The following is a 19229-nucleotide window of genomic DNA, read 5'->3' on the forward strand; positions in this document are numbered from 1 at the left end:
AAATAATCCCATAATTTACTTTAGAAAGGAAACCAACCATTCAACTTGAAACCAAATTCTGATACATTTTTTTATTAATTATTCTTGAAAAACATTTCAAAGATCACTTCACACATGAATACTGCTATAAGTTCCGACAGCTACAACCACTGAACCACTCTACTGCCCATAATCAAAGGAAAACTAATCCCATCAAATCAATAATCCCATCATCCAAAGGAATGCTCCTCTTTGTTTAGAAATAGTAAAAGGGAGATGAAAAGCCTGCAGCGTTTCAGGTCAGGACAGGCTCAGAACACGGGCTCCCTCGGAAGGAGTAGTGACGTAGAAAGTTGGGGTTCCACTGTACCGTTCCTGTTGAGAAATAAAGAAACCATACATTTATAGTGTGTGTATCAAAAAGAAAAGATTAAAAAATAAATAAATACCAGCACATGTTAAAGAGTTACTTATGTCCACTACTAGTTTGCATTCATTAGAACCAAACCCTAATCTAACATCAGTCTTCCAACACTGATGAACGCATGCCCAACTCACCCCATCCTGCTTGAGGCTTTCAACAAGAGGAAGGAGATAAAGCACAACAAATCTTTTCCTTCGCACACTTCCTTTACTATGGCTTCCTCCTTACTAAATATACCCCATGTCCCATCCCAAGAAAAGGGGAAGAGTGTGTGTGTGTGTGTGTGTGTGTGTGTGTGTGTGTGTACTGTATAAAGGTGTTAAATTGTTGTTTAGAATGGTACACTGAGGATTTAGAGAAAATCTGTTAAAGTTATTTTTTTATGTCATCATTCCTTATTAAGAAATGACCTTTAGTCAAATCCTGGGGTTAAAAGATTAACGGACGACTGTTAGCGATCCTCTATGGAGAGGCCTGTGTGCTCTAGTAGTATCAAAGTCTTCCTGCAGCAAATCAGCCTTTAACCAAACGAAGGGAGTTGCAGTTGAGAATGTCCTTTGGGTCAGGGGTCACCAAATCAACCTTGAACCCTTCGGCCAGGGACAACGACAGCAGTTCTTCCACAAAACCCTGCATGTCTCGAATCTCCTGCTGGCTGTGTCGCGTGTCCATGATGTCATCAGGCGGCACCTGTTCGACCTCCGGGAGGAAAATGGTGAGTGCGCGGTAGCGCTGCTTGTTGTATTGGTCCTGGGGCAGCTCCTCAGGCCTGGGCACCCATTCCAGTTTCAGCCGATTTTGGCCAGGGTTTGAAGGATGCAGGGAGCTGAAACCCTGGGACGTGCGGTAAGAAAAGCGCTCGCAAAGCATCCCCACGAAGGCCCTCCAGGTGCAAAAGAGGTTTGCTGTGAAGACGCGCACAGAGCATGTGCGGAGCTCGTAGTTTTCTGGCCCTCTGCGTAAGTTAAAGTGCAGCACACGCACCTGCAAAGAGACGGCAAAACACGCTGACAAGACCATTTGGACAGAGTACACAAACAGAAGAACTGGTCCTACGATGTAGTTCAACACACACACACACAAACAAACTCATTTCATATGGGATCAGGTGACAATCACACACACACAGACACAGACACACACCTTGCAGTCAACATCCACCATCAGCATGGCTCCTAGGGGCCCCCCTCGAATGCTGAGAGGCGCAGATGCCTCGCAGCGTGTAATCTCCTCCAGCAGGGGGCGTATCTGAAAGAAGTCGGCCTCTCGACGTAACAGCGGCAGCTCAGAATACACGTCGGGCAGATCCAGGGAGCTGGACCGCAGATAATTGAGAATGTGCCGGAACACTTTCCCATCGCGGTCGATGAAAACGTTCCCCCGCCGGTCCCTCAGTGGGGCGATCTGACCGCTGAACATGGCCCCAAGCATGGAATCGCGGCAGCGGGTGAGCGTGTCCAAAGTGGTGGTGTAAAGTTCCCCGCCGACGTTGAGCGACACCGGGTCGCGCAGAGAGTCACTATTGTTGCTCTCGGTCGAGTTAAGGTTCAGCATCTCGGTGCAAGGGTCACCGACCTTTCAGTGTCACGCCTTTTTACGATCCCGGGTCACTTGCTTCAACCCTGGTGGGGTGTCGAGCTGTGTTCTTCTTCTTGTTTTGCCACGGCCGCTGTAATGAGAAGGAGGTCCTGGCGAAGGGAGGTGGGCAACCCAGAGTTGCAAGTTTCAAGTATCAACTTTTTTTTGGGGCTGATTTTCCCTCTTTGAGCCAAGAAGTAATGGAGAAACAGAATTCTGCCAAGTCTATGGCTATGTGAAGTCTCACACAAAATATGATTACAACTAAAATATAGAATTCTTATATTCGCTGCCTTCCATTAAGTCATGAAAATTAACATATTTTCCGATGATCTACATCCCCGCCATGATCAACTTATCACAGCTTACTAATGTCTGTTGATGTTTCTACCATAGCCTTGTGGATGGGGTCTGTGTTGCTAGCCAACAGCAGGCCAGTTGCATAACGCCCGTCGTGTAAGCAGCCTTGGAGAAAAGGGATCGAGGGGCAGTGTGACCCGACTAGCATGCTAATAGCCAGACACTTCTGCCTCAGCCTGTATGGTGCTCCCTCTTATTCACTGCTCGTACCCCCCCACCACCACTCACATTCTGGGGCTGTCCGGGCAAGACACGGGGGACTGGGCAATTCATCTGCAATGTCCCCCCTCCTTAAAGCGACAGTAACACTGGAAAGTGTCTTTAAGAAAAAACCTTACTCATCGACTTAGTTGCCAAGTCATTATTTCAAAATACAATAGTTTTTCCGATACATGAAATAATAAAATACAGTAATAATATTCTCCATATCATTTAATGCATCATTGGGGTTCAGGTTTGCAATAAAGGAAAGTCAACTGTAGGGGTTAAGCCCTCAAATATTAATGTGCCCTGTGTGTTTGTGCCCTGTGTGTGTGTCCTTTTTATGTGTGTGTGTGTGTGTGTGTGCTTTATATGTGTGTGTGTGTGTGTGTCCTTTATGTGTGTGTGTGTGTGTGTGTGTGTGTGTGTGTGTGTGTGTGTGTGTGTATAACCTGACCTGCATGTGTAGTATCGCCCTATCAACAACGTGGGCCTGCAGTAGGGTTACAGTGCAGCCACCGAAGCCCCCTCCTGTCATTCGGCTGCCATACACTCCTTTCACCTCCATGGCCACCGACACCAGCTCATCCAGCTCCCTGCAACTCACCTCATAAAGGTCCCTGGAAGGACAGAAACAAGGAAACATGCAGGCTAAATTGAGAATCTACATTTCCAAGTAAAGTCTCAATGTTAACGTTTGGGTAAATTGAAATTGAAAGGCCCAGATATACTTCAAATGAAATAGAAAATAGGAGTGTTCTCATAAGCTGTTGAACACAGAGTTTTGTATTGTATTTGTATTGTTGACCAACTGCAGATAGCGTTATATGGTGGTGGTGGGGGGGTGAGGTTCATCGGCTGAGTACACTGCAGCACACACTGCAGCAATCCTAGCCCAATGCTTCGCTTCGATCACAAACTGGCATTCAAAATTGCCAACACGGCAATTTTGATGTCGTTTTAAGTATACCTGGGCCTTAACCATCACCTCAGTGAGATGTGGCTCTTTGCCGTAGGTTGGTGTTGCTCCCAACCATTACCTGAGTGAGTTGTGGCTGTCCACCATCAGATTGCCAAATTCTTCGTATAAGCCCCTCTTGAGAGCTTCGGCCCCTTGGACCGTCCTCTGGATCTCCTGGATCACGTGGAGAGCTCTTTTATAGGTCACCTGGTCCATGCGGCCCCTGGCGTCTAACACAACATAGGAGGTGAATGTAGGCAACAGGAACGTCTGGTCGATTTGCGACTCTCGTCCTCACCCTCCAGGTCTTGCAGGGTAGCGTCCCGGAGACTACGCTTGCCCAGGATGGCAGCGGCTTCCATGCATTGTTTGCGTCTGGTTGGATACTCGCTGCCGGTCAGCGTGTGTTTGACGTTGGAGTTGGTGATGAGGATGACCACGCTGGGCTCCGACAGCGGAACCAGGGTGGCCTCCATGGACCTGAAAGAATGAGTAAAAAAATTCATAGGAAGGAACTCGTTTATAGTGTTATGTGGGGCAATAAGTAACTCTCTACCTCAAGAAGAACTCTCGCAACATGTCTGTTTTAGTTTAAAAAACAGATTGGAAAATGCTGTAAAATATTACGCCTCTATAGGTCAAACTGGAAATGTGTACATTTGTATTAACTTAAAAAAAAAAAAGACATTCAGTAATATTCAGTATTTTGAGTCCTGTGTAGCGTAGAACCTGTAATCAGGGTGAAATATGATAGAATAAACAGAACTATAAACACTGACCGCATTAAAGTCAATTGCATGCGACTACCTGCAGTCAATCAGCAAGGCATGAGCCTCCTGGCCCAGCACAGACACGAGCTGGTCCATGATGCCACAGGGGACACCAGCGTGCGAGTGCTCAGCCTGCTGACAAGCCACGGCCTTCGCCACCTTGTCTCCGTCGTCTGTGGACATCGGCAGCATGATAACAATCAGGGCTGAAGTTGGCTGTAGGGGTTTTGCAGTTTAATTTGGAAAATAAACAACCAACGGCACGGAAGGTTTGTATACAGTACAACATGGTGGTGGTGTAACCCCAAGTTATCAAAATAGTGATGTTTAGAATCAGCACAATGCATCATGTAGGAGCTGATTCCGGGACATTCTGTGGAAAAATGTTTAGACATGTTCCAAAGTTTCATCTGCAAACAGCCAATGGCTTATACATCCGATCATTCGGAAGGCTCAAATCATTGCTAGAAATTGAAACAATTATCCACTTTATTATATGTAAAAGACTTGAATTTTAGACCATGTTCCCCACTCTGATGTGACTGACCTGGCTGGAGCTGCTGGAGGAAGGTGTACATAGCCACTTCCAGAGAGGCGGAGCTGGACAATCCTCCTCCCAGCGGCACGGTGCTGGCAATCACAGCCTTGAACCCCGGAAGAGGTGAGGCTGGGGGCCGGGAAACAATTTTTTATGTTATTTCCATGAGGGGTTGTGTTCCACCTCATCTTTACCCAAAAAATCCTAATTGTGACCCATTACATACAACAATGTTATAATGCCCCAACACAAGCATGCATTGTCGTAGGTTATTGACATTCACATGCCATTAAAGTTACATTTCAGTTAAAGTGGCCAATGTTCAACCATAGATAGACGGACCATTAATCAATTGTTTACCCCTATAATGTTGCACAACACCCTTGACGTAGTTAGCCCATCCTGGTTGTCCTGGAGACAGCGTCGAGCCGTCATTGGGCAAGTAGAAATCGACTCTCCTGGGCTCCTCAACATCCTTATTTGCCGTAACTACGGTGACGGCTTGGCTAGGGTCTGGGCTTCCCACAACAACCGTCACCAGGGCAAGGGCCTTGATCAAATGGACAGAAATTTTGATAAATAAATGTATTTAATGCATGCACGCAGCGGTCGAGTTGTAAAAAGAAAAGCCAGGGGGGATGGTGGATTTTAACTTTTAGGGACAGATCATTTGTGCTGATAACAGCGCATATGGTGGGAGACCAACGGTGTGATAATTATTAGTGGTAGTATTATATTGTTATATATTTTTTGGGATAAAATAAGAGCGATGACTACTGTCATTGCTCTTATTTTATCCCCAAAAACGCAGCTCATCGGACGCATCACACGATTCGAGGCATGCATCACTTTAAAGGATTTTAAAAACTGATTCTTATTCTTTTTTTCAAAAATCCATTCCGCAAAGAAGGGAGACTAGCGTTGCTCACGGGTTGGAATGAAAGGGAGAAAAGGGGACAGAGTTGTCTGCGGAAGCGATGTCTGAGATGCAGACAGCTTTACGCTACCAGTGTGTCTCGTACGGGGTGGAATGGGAGCTCGTGAAGGCACTATTGCGCAAGTACGCAGGCGCGTAGCAAGCGTGCCTGCGTGCTTGCGCAATAGCATACTGCTCGAGAATACAGTGTCGCTGTCAACTCTGTCCCTGGGAAAAGTAACGTTGCGCCGAATTGAAAAAGGAAACCACTATAATGAAATAGCGGTAATATTTCCACATTAATTGATAAAATAAAATAACAGGGGATGGGAAGGGGGGATCACTGTTTCAGGAGGAATTTGATCATTTTAATTCCAAAGGGGGATGCCATCCCCCCTCAACTCGAGTGCTGCATGCACGTCATATTCTGAACGAATGGTTAACCGCTTCATTTATGAAAGACGGTGAGATACATTTGTGGGTGGTTAACGTTACCATTGGTAGTACGAATCCATCATTGTAGTCGGTGTGCTCGCCAATTAGATTGACTCTGCCGGGGGCACACACCACTACCTCGGGACTAGAGCCAAAGCTCTGCTCGTACAGTTGACGGGCCTCTGTCACAACATCACGAACAGCTGGAACCGGAGTGGCCATTGCAAATACGTGGTACAAATCCCCCAGGCAGTGTGGAAAGGGGGATGCGATCGGGTGACATAAAGTTCAAAAGTCTAAGCTACTAAAAGTGTGTGTAGTCAAATTTTGTTTTGAGCATGTGATTCACCCCACTTCCTGTTTTAGAAATAACATTACCCTGGCTGCAACGTTAGAGGCTATGATTGGTAGAAGGACTGCATCATTGTTTCAGCGTGTGTATCTGAATTATATCTGTATTTGTAAATACAACGCATTTCTCCACACAATAAAATTCATACTCATCCGACCTCCAACCAAACGCTTTATTCCATTTTGAACTCCTGTGTTTCTTTGTTGAATAAATATTAAACAAACCAATAGGCAGGAAGGGGGATTAGCTCAAATGGTAGAAGTGAAATGAAGGGAAAAACACGGGAAATAAATACGGGAAAATATAGAATTAAGCAATAACATATATTTTGCCGTGCAGAAATATTCAGGCAATATCCCTGTGTGTTATTTGACGTTTCGACTTATGTTCTTCCCGTCACCTGCCGTGAGTTGGATTCGATCCAGCGATCTGCACAACCAACCTGTTTTAGAAATAACATTTACATTTACATTTAGGGCATTAAGCAGACGCTTTTATCCAAAGCGACTTACAATAAGTGCATTTGTTACAATAAGTACATTTGTCATAAGAAGTGAAACAATATATTGCTGTCGGTACAGTAAAGATGTTCATAGAACCAAGTGCAAGTATTACAATCGCTAGGCTAACCCATTCCCCGTGTAAAGCAATGATAGCAACTACTGTAGATGCTACACAATTAAGTACCTTGAATAAGTGCAATGTACAAGTGCCATAACATTACCCTGGCTGCAACGTTAGAGGCTATGATTGGTAGAAGGACTGCATCATTGTTTCAGCGTGTGTATCTGAATTATATCTGTATTTGTAAATACAAAGCATTTCTCCACACAATACAATTCATGCTCATCCAACGTCCAACCAAACGCTTCATTCCATTTTGAACTCCTGTGTTTCTTTGTGAAATACATATTAAACACGCCGATAAGCAGGACGGGGGATTAGCTCAGATGGTAGAGCGCTCGCTTAGCATGCGAGAAGTAGCGGGATCGATGCCCGCATCCTCCAATACTTTTAATTTTTCTTACCAAACAATTTTTCTTCCTCCGTCATTTGTGTTCAATAAACTACAATTTATTCGTGATTTTATGCATCGATTGTGTTAGATACACAACGATAGAAATAGGTGATCATTCACTTAATGATGTATATTATACCTCCCTCTGCTGTTTTGGTCGCGCCATTTAAAAATGTATTTTTAGTTTAAAATTAAAACGCGATGGTGTTACTTCTTGTGATTGTTTTGTAACTACATTTATAACATCAATTACACGAAAGCTTACAGAGACAAATTAGCCCTCTATGAAAACGCATGGACTTCATTAACCAACATGCTTTGCGGCCCTAACCGCTCACTGGTTCATATCGTCGCCGCTTCCTGTTTCTCTCTCAACCGTCAGGAACACAACCTAAACAAAAAATCATCGATTGTTGAAAATAATGGGAATGTAATCGTCGCCTAAAAGTTTGTGCTTCTCATTTGATTCAATTAATCGATATTTGCACCACGCTCACTATTGGTCACGAAATAATGTGAAGCAGTTAAAACTGCTTCGATCAGCATGGCAGGATCAGTGTTGTTTACCAACACTGATCAACACAACTTAGCTCAGCCTCTCAGGGCTTACTTCCTAGTAGTAGTCACGGTTTTGTATATTGGTTTAGGACAATTGACTCAAGAAGCGTTCCTTTATCTACTATATTGTTTGTGTGTGTTGCTGTACACCATAGCTTCTTAGCCTCTGGTGTTCTTGAGGTCGATGCAGTATTATCCTTGTTATCAATGATCACGACTTGCATGATTGTCATTTCATTTTTACAATTGTACGTGGAAGCTGCAGCTAAATGCATTTTGAACCCTTTTCCTCGAACTCTATGAAGTATTTTTGGATTCCACAGTAAATATGTATGTTATGTCATTGTTCTGTTTTTTCCTCTGTGATCGTCTTGCAGGGATGATGCAGGGAAGAGAGGTTTAGGTGAAGGTTAAGGACGGACCAGCGAGGACCACTCTCATTTAGAGAGGTGAATTCTCAATAGGCTACTGTTTTTGTGCTGGGTTTTCGCAATACATAACATGACATTATGCCATTTTGCACGCACTTTTTCTCCACAGAGGGTTAGATTTACAAGTGAGATGTGAGAACAACCAAATGTATCTTGATTCAATGATATTCAGACAATGCCTATATACATATATCTATATATATGTATAAATGCACTGTCTGTATATCATATATACACACACAGTACAGTGAGGGTATATTAGGGCTGCTCGATTATGGAAAAATCATAATCACGATTATTTTGGTCTATATTGAAATCACGCTTAGTCAAACAATTTTTTTGAGTTTGAAAACATGTATTTAATCAGCATGTCTCTCCCAAAAAAAATGGTAACAGAACTTTGAAATTTCGCCTTAAAGGGGTAGTTCGGAATTTTGGACATAGGGCCTCTAGGCTAGCGCACGGCAACGGGCAATACTAGCCTGCTAATAAAACTTACTTACCCACTCCACAATACACCGGAGGCAAATCAACTATAACGCCAGACGGTCGATGTAAATGTCTGTGTTGATAGAATAATGTTAGAAATAAAACCTGCATTGCATTGCATTTGGAGGGACTTGCTGTGTCGCAGCAGAAGTGTTTTATTCCTGGTAGAAGGCTACGGCAGCGGCGGACTGATATTTAGGTTAAATTCCGCTGCTGCTGAGAAAGTAGTCCCGCAAAATGCGATGATTCATGCGATGCGAGGTTATTTTTTTTTCTAACATTATTCTATCAACACAGACATTTACATCTATAGTCTGGCGTTATAATTGATTTACCTCGGGTGTACTGTGGAGTGGGTAAGACTGTTTTATTATCAGGCTAGCATTGCCCGTTGCCGTGCGCTAGCCTAGCACGAGCGAACTCTGCAACTACTAGAAGGACTGAATGAAATGTGTTAAACTGTTACCAAAGATAAAGAACACCCGTGCCGTGTTCCAATATCTATACTATCCGTACTTACTAGCCTTAGTTTGAGTACGTAGGTCGTTCCAATTCAGATCGGGCGAAAGTAAGTGTACTGAAAGGACCCGCATGGTGTACTCAAAATGGTCAATTCGCGAAGCGTGGATCGATGTACATTTTTCGTACTCAACGGCAGCAATCATTGCTACGTAGGGGAAGAGGGCGGAGCCAGGCTAAGCCAACGTCGGCGCATTTTCCACATAGCCTGCATTAATAGAGTCATTTTGCAGTTTTTATCGCTTTTATAGCTTTTTATAGCTGCTAGGCGTAAAGAGTTCACCGTTCTAAGCGGGATGTTTATTGCGGGGGAGGAGCCGCCGCGGCAGTCGTGATCGTAATTTCCGGTTAGTGACCCACACAGTATTCGATTTGGAACAACACTGACATCTGAAAATTAGCGCACTTAGTGAGTACGGATGGTGTACTTCGTTTAAGTGTACTCGTGGAAGTATGGATATTGGAACCCGTCACAAGGCTAACTTGGGAATGCTCTATGTCCAAAATTCCGAGCTACCCCTTTAAAGAAATACACAAAATGGTCAAAAAGAAAATGTTCCAATCTAAAATAATGTACAGATATGTATCCATCTGTTCTGCCCTTTCTATAAAACATTCAATAATTATAATTTTTTTGATAAATAAAATCGAAAAACTTGATTGTGTTCATTTTGTGATCGTTTGACGCTAAAATCGAAATCGCGATCAAAATTTGATTAATGGCCCAGCCCTAGCTTATATATAACCACTGAATCCTAATAATTGCTAGTCTGAGAGATCCATTTCTCGTCATTCTGCAAATCATCTTTTAAAACCTACAATATCTATCTATCTATCTATCTATCTATCTATCTATCTATCTATCTATCTAAGCCTATATACATATATACAACTATATATATATATAGCTTAGCAATTCTCACCCATCATGTCATGACCTCCAGCTCCCGAGCCACTTCCCGATGGAGGACTTCCGGCGGACATTCGTGCGTGTGTGTAAAGAGGCGGGTGTGGAGCCCCAGGAGTCCGTCCTGGCCCGGCTCCTCCAGGAGCGACGAGGCGGCGGCGGTGGTGGCAGCAGCGGCGGGGGGCCCCGGCTGGACCTTAGCGGGCACAGCCTCTCGGCAGACACCTGCCTGGCGCTGGGCCGGGTGTTCCAGAACGACAGTGTGTTCACCGAGGTCTCGCTCAGCGACTGCATGCTCAGCGAGGAAGGTGAGCTTGGCATGGTGACGTTCACACACACACACACACAGACACACACACACACACACACACACACACACACACACACACACACACACACACACACACACACACACACACACACACACACACACACACACTGAACTGTTTCTGAACTGGCTGTAAGAAGTGTGTGTCTCAACTTTGTCAGGCCACAGTGTGCTTGTCTTGTGTATCTAACATTGGATTTTGTGTTGTATCATTAGTGGAGTTTTCCTACCTAAATAGTAATATAGTACACGTGGATCTCTGGGCATGTGACAACTTCAACTTAGTGCACATATAGCCCTGTGTGTATTATAACTTTAACTACAAATGCACAACTTCCACTTTTGTTGTGTTTATTATGGTAAATGTACAATCGTATGTAACATTTGTAACTCAAGATCAAGCCATTTTCTCTGCCTCTTATTTTCCTAAGGTGCTAAGGGCCTACTGAGTGGATTCTTCACCAATACCACTATTAAAGTATTGGATCTTAAGGTAAGGGCACACATACATCGTTCAAAAATATGATGATAATAACGGCACATTAAGTGTTAATATTAAATATATTTGTGTCATCACAGGGGAATAACCTAAGGTCAACTGGTGCTGAGGCCTTGGGGAAGTTATTGGCAAGAAACAAGACCATTCAAAGGTAAGATGATAAGACCAAATGCAACAAAAACAGCTTTCACACATGCAGACTCAAGCAGTGGAAAGGAAGACCAATTCCATTCTCCTGGATCCGTCCCACCCCCTCCACGACTGTTTTGAGCTGCTTCCATCAGGCAGAAGATACAGAGTGCCTCTAGCCAAAAAATCTCTCTATACAAAATCCTTCATACCCAAGGCAATACACACACACAACATATTTCTTACACAAGCACCACATACACACAATTAGAGAACAGACTGCCTTCAACAAAGACAATTTTCTAATATTGCAACATGTTGGACAAATAAAGCTTGAACTTTATCAATAGTATAACCAATCTATGACGGAACTCGATAAAACCCGGCCTGTTTTGGAGCAGCATAGGAGGGTTTCACATGATCTCACGCACATTCCAAGCCGCCATCTTTCTAAATCTTATCATTATCATAAACCAAATAAATACAGGCTACTCTGGTTATCCTCACATTTTTGGTCAACATGTACCAAGATGGCGGTCTCAAACCTATCTTATGGACCGTGAGATCAGAGGGTTGGAAACCTCCCACTAATACATTGACTCCAATGTTCCCATCTGTTCCGTGTGTCCCGTTGCAGGCTGGTGCTGGAGTGGAACGCCCTGGGCATGTGGGACGAAGCCTTCTCCCTGTTCTGCGAGGGCCTGGCCGCCAACGGAACTCTGACCCAGCTGGACCTGCGCAACAACCAGATCAACCACCAGGGGGCCTCGGAGCTGGCGACGGTGCTGAAGAGGAACGGCGCCCTGGAAGTGTTAGGTGAACCAGACGCCGTGGATAACACCTTTTGAACATTTTTCAAGAAGGTCCTTGAAGAAGCACTCCTTCCCTGCCAAAAAGTGCAGTGCCCATAAGTCCCTGGGCACTAGGTTAGGATAGGGGATAGGCTAAATGCAGAGAATGAATTCCGACCCTCTACCTTCCTGTCCTTCTAGATCTCCGGTGGAACAACATAGGTCTGCTGGGGGGCCGGTCTCTCCTGGACTCTCTACAGCAGAACCAGACCCTGGTGCAGATGGAGATGGCAGGAAACAACGTACCTAGCGACACTCTCAAAGCCCTCGGTACTGAAGTTTACACACACGCACACACACACACGTGCTCATTCATAAACGCACATGACGATACACACATTGACACACGCGCATGACAATACACACATTCACACACACACACGATGCAGACAGGTGTGGTTCTGTGGAATCGATGATGTCGGTGGTTCACGTGGCAGGACTTAAGTTTTTGTGGTTTGGGTTGCTCTGCTATGTTTACATCTTTACGTTCTTTCGAGACCGCGGCCCTGCGCTGTCACCGCCTAACCGTCTCTCCTCACACTCTCCGTCCCTGTTGTCCCCCCCCCCACCCCACTACCAAAACTCAGAGCAGGCCACGGGCCACAACTCAGACAAGAGGTCTCTGCTCACGGAGGGCCGCAGCAGGACCAAGGTGCTCAGCAAGGAGATCAACACCTTGAAGCAGGAGAAGGGGCGGCAGGTGAAGCCTCGGCCGGAAGACGCATTTGAAAGATCGAAAAACTGAAGTTTTTCCCTTTTTTTGCAATGTTTATGACTAACTGACGCTTTGGCCTCTGCGACACTTGGTGGTCGAGGACAAAGCACGGAAACAGAGGTGTTCCGCGGATCAAAACATGAGCTCCCTGGCAATCGGATTCACTAGGTTGCAATCTGTAAGCACAACTCTAGATGCCACTAAGTCCTTCACATGCAGCTCTAATGTTCATGCGGCTGTCTTTCAGTATCTGAGCCTGATGGAGACGATCGACCGACAGAGAGACGAGATGGGGCGCTCCAACAGGTGAGCAGGAGAGAAGGTTTGATGTTAGTTTTGGGGTAACCTCAGATCCAGCAGGTCTACTATGTTTGAGCAGAGCTTCTGCCAATTATGGGCTTAGAGTTCCCTGTTTCGAGCAACATTATTGGTCGAAACCAATATGATGCGACAAAAAAGTAACGCCCGCCTCACCCGGATTTTAGCTTGTCTAAACTTTAGATTAACTATAGAAATCTGATGTCTGATCTAGTTTTTGGGTGTCACTGCGGGGTTCTAATCTACACAATTGCTATCCCATTATCATGAAAAGTGTGGTCCGCTGATTTGTTATGTTTTGTCGCACCTCTGTCCATCCGTCCGTCAGGTCTACCTCCGTACACGTCGGCAAACTGCAAGAAGCTCTGGACGAGAGGAAGTCCACTGTCATCGCAATCACAGCCAGGTTGGTGGTCAGCTCATCCTCCTCTGCTCTAACACTATGAAAGGTCAGCAATACCCTCCGGGTTCATCGTTGGTAAACATATATACAGTACATTGACGCCGCAGTGATTGCTTCAATCCCCCATATTTTCCCCACCCCATATTTTACAGGCGATACATTGAAACCAGTGGAGAAATGTTATGGTCATGGTGCTTTTAAATCCAGCAAAAACACTGTTTTTTTCTCTCCAATGTGGCAGTGACATTGAAATACAATTCAATAGCCAATGCAGCGTCTATTTATGTATGTCTATGATTGGTCTATCTTTGGAGGATGACATCACCGGCGTGGAGTAATTGTGTGAGTGAAACTGTGTGTGTGTGTGTGTGTGTTTGTGTGTGTATATATATGTGTGTGTGTGCGTGCGTGCGTGCGTGTCTGTGTCTGCGTGTGTGTGCGTGTGTGTGTGTGTGTGTGTGTTTGTGCGTGCGTGTGTGTATATGTGTGTGCGTGTCTGTGTACGTGTGTGTGTGTGTGTGTGTATGTGTGTGTCTGTGTGTGTGTGTGTGTGTGCGTGTGTGTGTGTATATGTGTGTGTGTGTGTGCGTGCGTGCGTGTCTGTGTCTGTGCGTGTGTGTGCGTGCGTGTGTGTGTGTTTGTGCATGAGTGTGTGTATATGTGTGTGTGTGTGTGTGTGCGTGCGTGTCTGTGTGCGTGTGTGTGTGTGTGTGTGTGTGTGTATCTGTGTGTGTGTGTGTGTGTGCGTGTGTGTGTGTATGTGTGTGTGTGTGTGTGCGTGCGTGCGTGTCTGTGTCTGTGTCTGTGTGCGTGTGTGTGCCTGTGTGTGTGAGCAGGCTGCAGATGGTGGAGGCTGCCCTGGCACTGTCGGAGCAGAAGCAGCAGGACCTGGGGGAGCTGCTGACCCGGGTCCGGGCGGAGAAGGAGGAGCACCGGGGGAGGCAGGCCAGGGAGAGGAAGAAGGAACAAGAGGTGACCGTGGTTAACGCAAACAGGAGGTTGAGCTTCTCCTGACAAAGCAAGCCAATGTAAAACTCCTAATGGGTATGATTGCCTTCATTTATAAACGTAATGATTATAGATGCATAAGAAAAAGAAAAAGAACATTCGGACATCATCATGGATTAATCAACCAAGAAAATAATTATGGTAAACACAAATCATCCACAAAGTGTCCTCTTATGTTCTATGACTAACTGACTAATGACTGCAAAGGTTTGAGTCACAGAGTTCCAGGGGTTGACCCGTGTCCCCGTACTGGTCTGATGACCTTGCCCTCTCCCTGTAATCCAGGACGGTGTTCTCCGGGAGGGCAAACTGCTCCGGGACATGCAGAACATGACGGACTCCAACACACAACTCAGGAATAAGGTAGGTGGTGCGTGGTAGTTGTTCTGGGAGGGCTTGTTACTTGTATACTTTGTGGACCCATTTAATCAAACCTTTTTAGATGAGGTTGGTTTATCAAGACAGATAATTGTCCTAAGCTGACTGTGTGCGTGTGTGTTTACGTGTGTGTGTGTGTGTGTGTGTGTGCGCGTGTGCGTGTGTGTGTACGTGTGGGCGTTAGGTGGAGGAGCAGGATCGCAGATGTAAATCTCAGCAGCAACAGATCTTTGAACTCAAGCAAGAAGTGACCAACAGCACGGCTGAGCTGAAGCTACGGCTGGTGCAGGCAGAAGGTAACACACACACACACACACACACACACACACACACACTCACACTACTCCCTTCACCACTGGTCAGTGGAGGCCAACTTGTAATTTTCCTCTGTACAGACCGGTTGGAGATGGAGAAGAGGCGGTCTAAACAAGCTCTGGAGGATATGGACGCTCTGCGACAAAAAGAGGTCAGAACAGGCTTCTTACACAGGTCTGGAAAGTATTGAAATGTATGGAATTAGTTTTAGGTCATTTCCAGGTTTGGACATGTCTGACATTTTCTTCTGCCAAAATTAACAATACCTCAAATTTATCAGGAGATGTTAACGAAATCGACTCAACTCATGTATGAAACATTAAGGAAGAGACGAAATGGATTTCTGGCTCACCTTGCACGTCCTTATAAAGTCGACATGTCAGATCACTCATTTATTCTTGTTCACTGAACTCAACGGTCTCCTCCGGTGAAATAAGCTGTGAATGTGCAAGCAGACAGCTGTCTCTATGTAGCACTGAGGAGTTCCCAGACTAACGGAACTATGGTTAAGCCTTCTGAGACAGACATGGTGGTGCTGGTTTCCAGATATGATGATGGTGCTTGCTTTCTGATTCCAGGTGGAGCACATGAATCGCCACCTGGAGGAGAGCGAGAGAGCCCTGCAGGACCGCGTCTTCAAGCTGGAGAATCAGAGGATCCAACTAGAAGAGGTGAACACATACACACACAGCAGGGGACACACATCAGACCCAATACAGAGAGCCAATTTTGTGAGGCTCTCTGCAAAATGGTTATCTTACTGTGTGTGTGTGTGTGTGTGTGTGTGTGTGTGTGTGTGTGTGTGTGTGTGTGTGTGTGTGTGTGTGTGTGTGTGTGTGTGTGTGTGTGTGTGTGTGTGTGTGTGTGTGCCCGCGCCCTTGTAGGAGCTGAGCAGGTCGAAGGCGGGGTGTGTGACCCAGAGGGCTGAGGCCGAGGAGGAGCTGGGACGAGTGCGGGCTCAGGTCCGCCTGGAGGAGGTACGGGTCCGTTCTGTGCACGTCCAGGTTACAGATGCTACTGCCTCAGCTGTCTTTCGATGTCATGATGATTCATGACATAAACAGCCGTTTGATCAGTAAGCGATTGGCTGATTAGTATTGGACGGTTCAGCACTCTTCCGAAGCATCAGCTTGGAAAGCTTTCATCAGACCCGAAGGGATAATGCAATTTAGGTGAAATATTATTGATTAGAATATCCGTTGAGGGTCAACAACTTGCACTTCAAAAACTCTGAAACAAAACCACAACATTAAATAAACGCATTAAAAACAAATGACTCACAACAGAGTTGAGCGTTGAAGTGGTGTCTTGGGTTCAGCATCTCTCGTCTGCAGATGTTCCCTCTCAGACACTCTCCCACCGGGGAGACGCACTGTGTGACCCTCTGCTCCGTCGTGTCTCTAACGACATCGTGCTCTGTGCAGCGGGAGCAGGTGGCGTCTCTGGAGGAGAAGCTGCGGGCGGTGCGGGAGTCCCGCCAGGAGCTCCAGAACCACTGCACCCAGCAGAAGCAGATGGTCGCTGAGCTGCAGGCCAAACAGGGCCAGCAGCGGCTGGAGGCGGACGGCCTCCGCCGCAGGGTGGAGGAGCTGCAGCAGGTGAGTGGATAACACGTCTCTAACCCAGTACATGGATAACACGTCTCTAACCCAGTACATGGATAACACGTCTCTAACCCAGTACATGGTAGATAGACGACCCATCAGTCACATGGTCACACGTCTCTAACCCAGTACATGGGTAACACGTCTCTAACCCAGTACATGGTAGATAGACGACCCATCAGTCACATGGTCACACGTCTCTAACCCAGTACATGGATAACACGTCTCTAACCCAGTACATGGATAACACGTCTCTAACCCAGTACATGGATAACACGTCTCTAACCCAGTACATGGATAACACGTCTCTAACCCAGTACATGGTAGATAGACTACTGATCAGTCACATGGTCACACGTCTCTAACCCAGTACATGGTAGATAGACCACCGATCAGTCAAATGGTCACACGTCTCTAACCCAGTACATGGTAGATAGACGACCCATCAGTCACATGGATAACACGTCTCTAACCCAGTACATGGATAACACGTCTCTAACCCAGTACATGGTAGATAGACGACCGATCAGTCACATGGTCACACCCCTTTAACCCAGTACATGGATAACACGTCTCTAACCCAGTACATGGATAACACGTCTCTAACCCAGTACATGGTAGATAGACGACCTATCAGTCACATGGTCACACGTCTGTAACGCAGTACATGGATAACACGTCTCTAACCCAGTACATGGTAGATAGACCACCGATCAGTCACATGGTCACACCTCTTTAACCCAGTACATGATAGATAGAAGATGATTTCAAGAACCAAACTGAGACGATCCTCGGCTAGCTCGCTGGTTCCATCCTGGTGCCTTCTTGGTCCATCCAGGAGCTGGCCGGTAAGGATCAGGAGCGGGTGGCGGAGGTGAGCCGGGTGAGGGTGGAGCTCCAGGAGCAGACGGGACACCTGCAGGCGGAGAGGGCCACCAGTGGAAGCCTGAAGGAGAAGATCAGCGCCATGGAGAGAGAGATGAAGGGTGACTTATCTTATGTTATATCTTTTGCTATCCTATCGGTTATGAAATCTGTTGTTTTATTGGATATCTCACCGTTTCCTTTTGCAAGTATTTATCGTCCCTTCCCTTTGCTTTCTTTCTGTTCCCCTACCGTTTTTATTTGATTGTATATTTTGGCATCTCACAATATGTTTTTGTTCCCTATGCTGCAGCTCTGTCGAGCAGCCACCGGGAGGCGCTGCTGGACAAAAAGAGTGAGAGCAGCTCTCTGCTGGAGCGGCTGCGCCTGCGGGACGCGGAGATCCAGCGGATGCGGGAGGACGAGGCGCAGCGGGCCAGCTACCTGCACAGCGCGGTGCTCGCCTACGTCCAGGGCTCGCCGCTGGGCCACTACAGCAGCCCCAAGAAATGATCCGCCGAGAAACTGTCCACCAAAGCCTTTTGTTTAGCCTCTCAGCCTCACTGTCTTTATCTCTACACACTGTGGCGGCTATCACACCGGTGGTGTGAGCTCCGCCTCTGAGCAGGCCTCGAGTCTCGGCTGGGGCCTCGTAAACCCCCCACATTATGGGATATCTTAAAAAACAGATCTTAGTGTGGAGGGGGGATGGGGCTCTGAACAATGAGCTCAATCAGTACTTGCTTTTAAAACATGAGATTCACAATTTTACTACCGTTGTGTTTTTAAACAATTTGCAAGTCATTGTGTGTTATTGTAATTATTAATGACCAACGCTGCATCTTGGTTATCGGTATTGTCATTATTTATGTGCTTTGCGTCCAGTTGAGACTTCTTTTCTTCTACATTCTATGTAAACAAGGTGGGACCACTGTTTCCATTTTACACAGTTCAGTGACATGTTACATGGTGCCTTGTTTAAAGCATCAGAAGACCAGCCTAAATCAGAACAGAATCTGTGTGGGAGAATATAAGCCGTGCATCTCCATAGAGTAGCGCGTGGTTGTTTTTACAGCAACCGCATGCGATCTTTGCATGCACTGCAAAGATTCTGTTTTTTATGCTTTTTTTCAGGAATTATTTTGATTAGGCAGACAATGTTCTAATCTACATGCTTTGTAAAATTATGATGATTTCATATTTTTTAAATCATTGAAATAAAGAAATATATAAGTCTTTTTTTTTTACCAGTTATTTGCTGATATGAAACGACCACCTCGACACACCTCTGAATTTGCCATATTGATACCAGATGTGGGGTGTGGTTTCTACAAGGCGGCTTGGTTTGGATGAGGTCACTGGGCCATCGAAAATTGGCCGC

General features: G+C 45.8%; 3 protein-coding genes across 3 annotated transcripts; 1 reads left to right on the plus strand and 2 right to left on the minus strand.

Annotated features, from left to right (window-relative positions):
- Nucleotides 1-94: 94 nt before the first annotated feature.
- galk1 (galactokinase 1) lies at nucleotides 95-6486 on the minus strand. Its single transcript, XM_079757000.1, has 8 exons — nucleotides 6223-6486; nucleotides 5172-5361; nucleotides 4821-4940; nucleotides 4311-4446; nucleotides 3802-3983; nucleotides 3583-3733; nucleotides 3000-3162; nucleotides 95-354 (listed from the first exon to the last, which is right to left on the minus strand). The coding sequence occupies exons 1-8, from the start codon at nucleotides 6382-6384 to the stop codon at nucleotides 280-282; spliced, it is 1179 nt and encodes a 392-aa protein (XP_079613126.1). The 5' UTR covers nucleotides 6385-6486; the 3' UTR covers nucleotides 95-279.
- Nucleotides 384-2437, minus strand: LOC307090380 (BTB/POZ domain-containing protein KCTD21-like). Its single transcript, XM_079757001.1, has 2 exons — nucleotides 1547-2437; nucleotides 384-1387 (listed from the first exon to the last, which is right to left on the minus strand). Exons 1-2 carry the CDS (start codon nucleotides 1955-1957, stop codon nucleotides 917-919), a joined length of 882 nt encoding a protein of 293 aa, XP_079613127.1. The 5' UTR covers nucleotides 1958-2437; the 3' UTR covers nucleotides 384-916.
- A 1391-nt stretch (nucleotides 6487-7877) lies between the features above and the next one.
- Nucleotides 7878-19086, plus strand: lrrc45 (leucine rich repeat containing 45). Its single transcript, XM_079756993.1, has 19 exons — nucleotides 7878-7979; nucleotides 8468-8539; nucleotides 10474-10744; nucleotides 11196-11257; nucleotides 11344-11414; nucleotides 12030-12208; nucleotides 12385-12513; nucleotides 12831-12943; nucleotides 13206-13264; nucleotides 13605-13682; nucleotides 14516-14651; nucleotides 14973-15050; nucleotides 15250-15361; nucleotides 15461-15531; nucleotides 15959-16051; nucleotides 16265-16357; nucleotides 16805-16978; nucleotides 17823-17970; nucleotides 18162-19086. Exons 3-19 carry the CDS (start codon nucleotides 10492-10494, stop codon nucleotides 18359-18361), a joined length of 2049 nt encoding a protein of 682 aa, XP_079613119.1. The 5' UTR covers nucleotides 7878-7979; nucleotides 8468-8539; nucleotides 10474-10491; the 3' UTR covers nucleotides 18362-19086.
- Nucleotides 19087-19229: the final 143 nt, after the last annotated feature.

The sequence above is a fragment of the Pollachius pollachius genome (assembly GCF_949987615.1).
Source record: "Pollachius pollachius genome assembly, chromosome: 19".
Classification (NCBI taxonomy): Eukaryota; Metazoa; Chordata; class Actinopteri; order Gadiformes; family Gadidae; genus Pollachius; species Pollachius pollachius.

Coding starts and splice junctions, on each gene's coding strand:
- LOC307090380 (XM_079757001.1), bottom strand. CDS start 1,957: ATGCTGAACCTTAACTCGACCGAGAGCAACAATAGTGACTCTCTGCGC. Junction 1,388..1,546: donor TGGTGGATGTTGACTGCAAG/GTGTGTGTCTGT, acceptor GTCTCTTTGCAG/GTGCGTGTGCTGCACTTTAA.
- galk1 (XM_079757000.1), bottom strand. CDS start 6,384: ATGGCCACTCCGGTTCCAGCTGTTCGTGATGTTGTGACAGAGGCCCGT. Junction 3,984..4,310: donor GCCTTGCTGATTGACTGCAG/GTAGTCGCATGC, acceptor TCATTCTTTCAG/GTCCATGGAGGCCACCCTGG. Junction 3,734..3,801: donor TACCCTGCAAGACCTGGAGG/GTGAGGACGAGA, acceptor ATGTTGTGTTAG/ACGCCAGGGGCCGCATGGAC.
- lrrc45 (XM_079756993.1), top strand. CDS start 10,492: ATGGAGGACTTCCGGCGGACATTCGTGCGTGTGTGTAAAGAGGCGGGT. Junction 13,265..13,604: donor GAGATGGGGCGCTCCAACAG/GTGAGCAGGAGA, acceptor TCCGTCCGTCAG/GTCTACCTCCGTACACGTCG. Junction 15,532..15,958: donor ACGCTCTGCGACAAAAAGAG/GTCAGAACAGGC, acceptor TTCTGATTCCAG/GTGGAGCACATGAATCGCCA.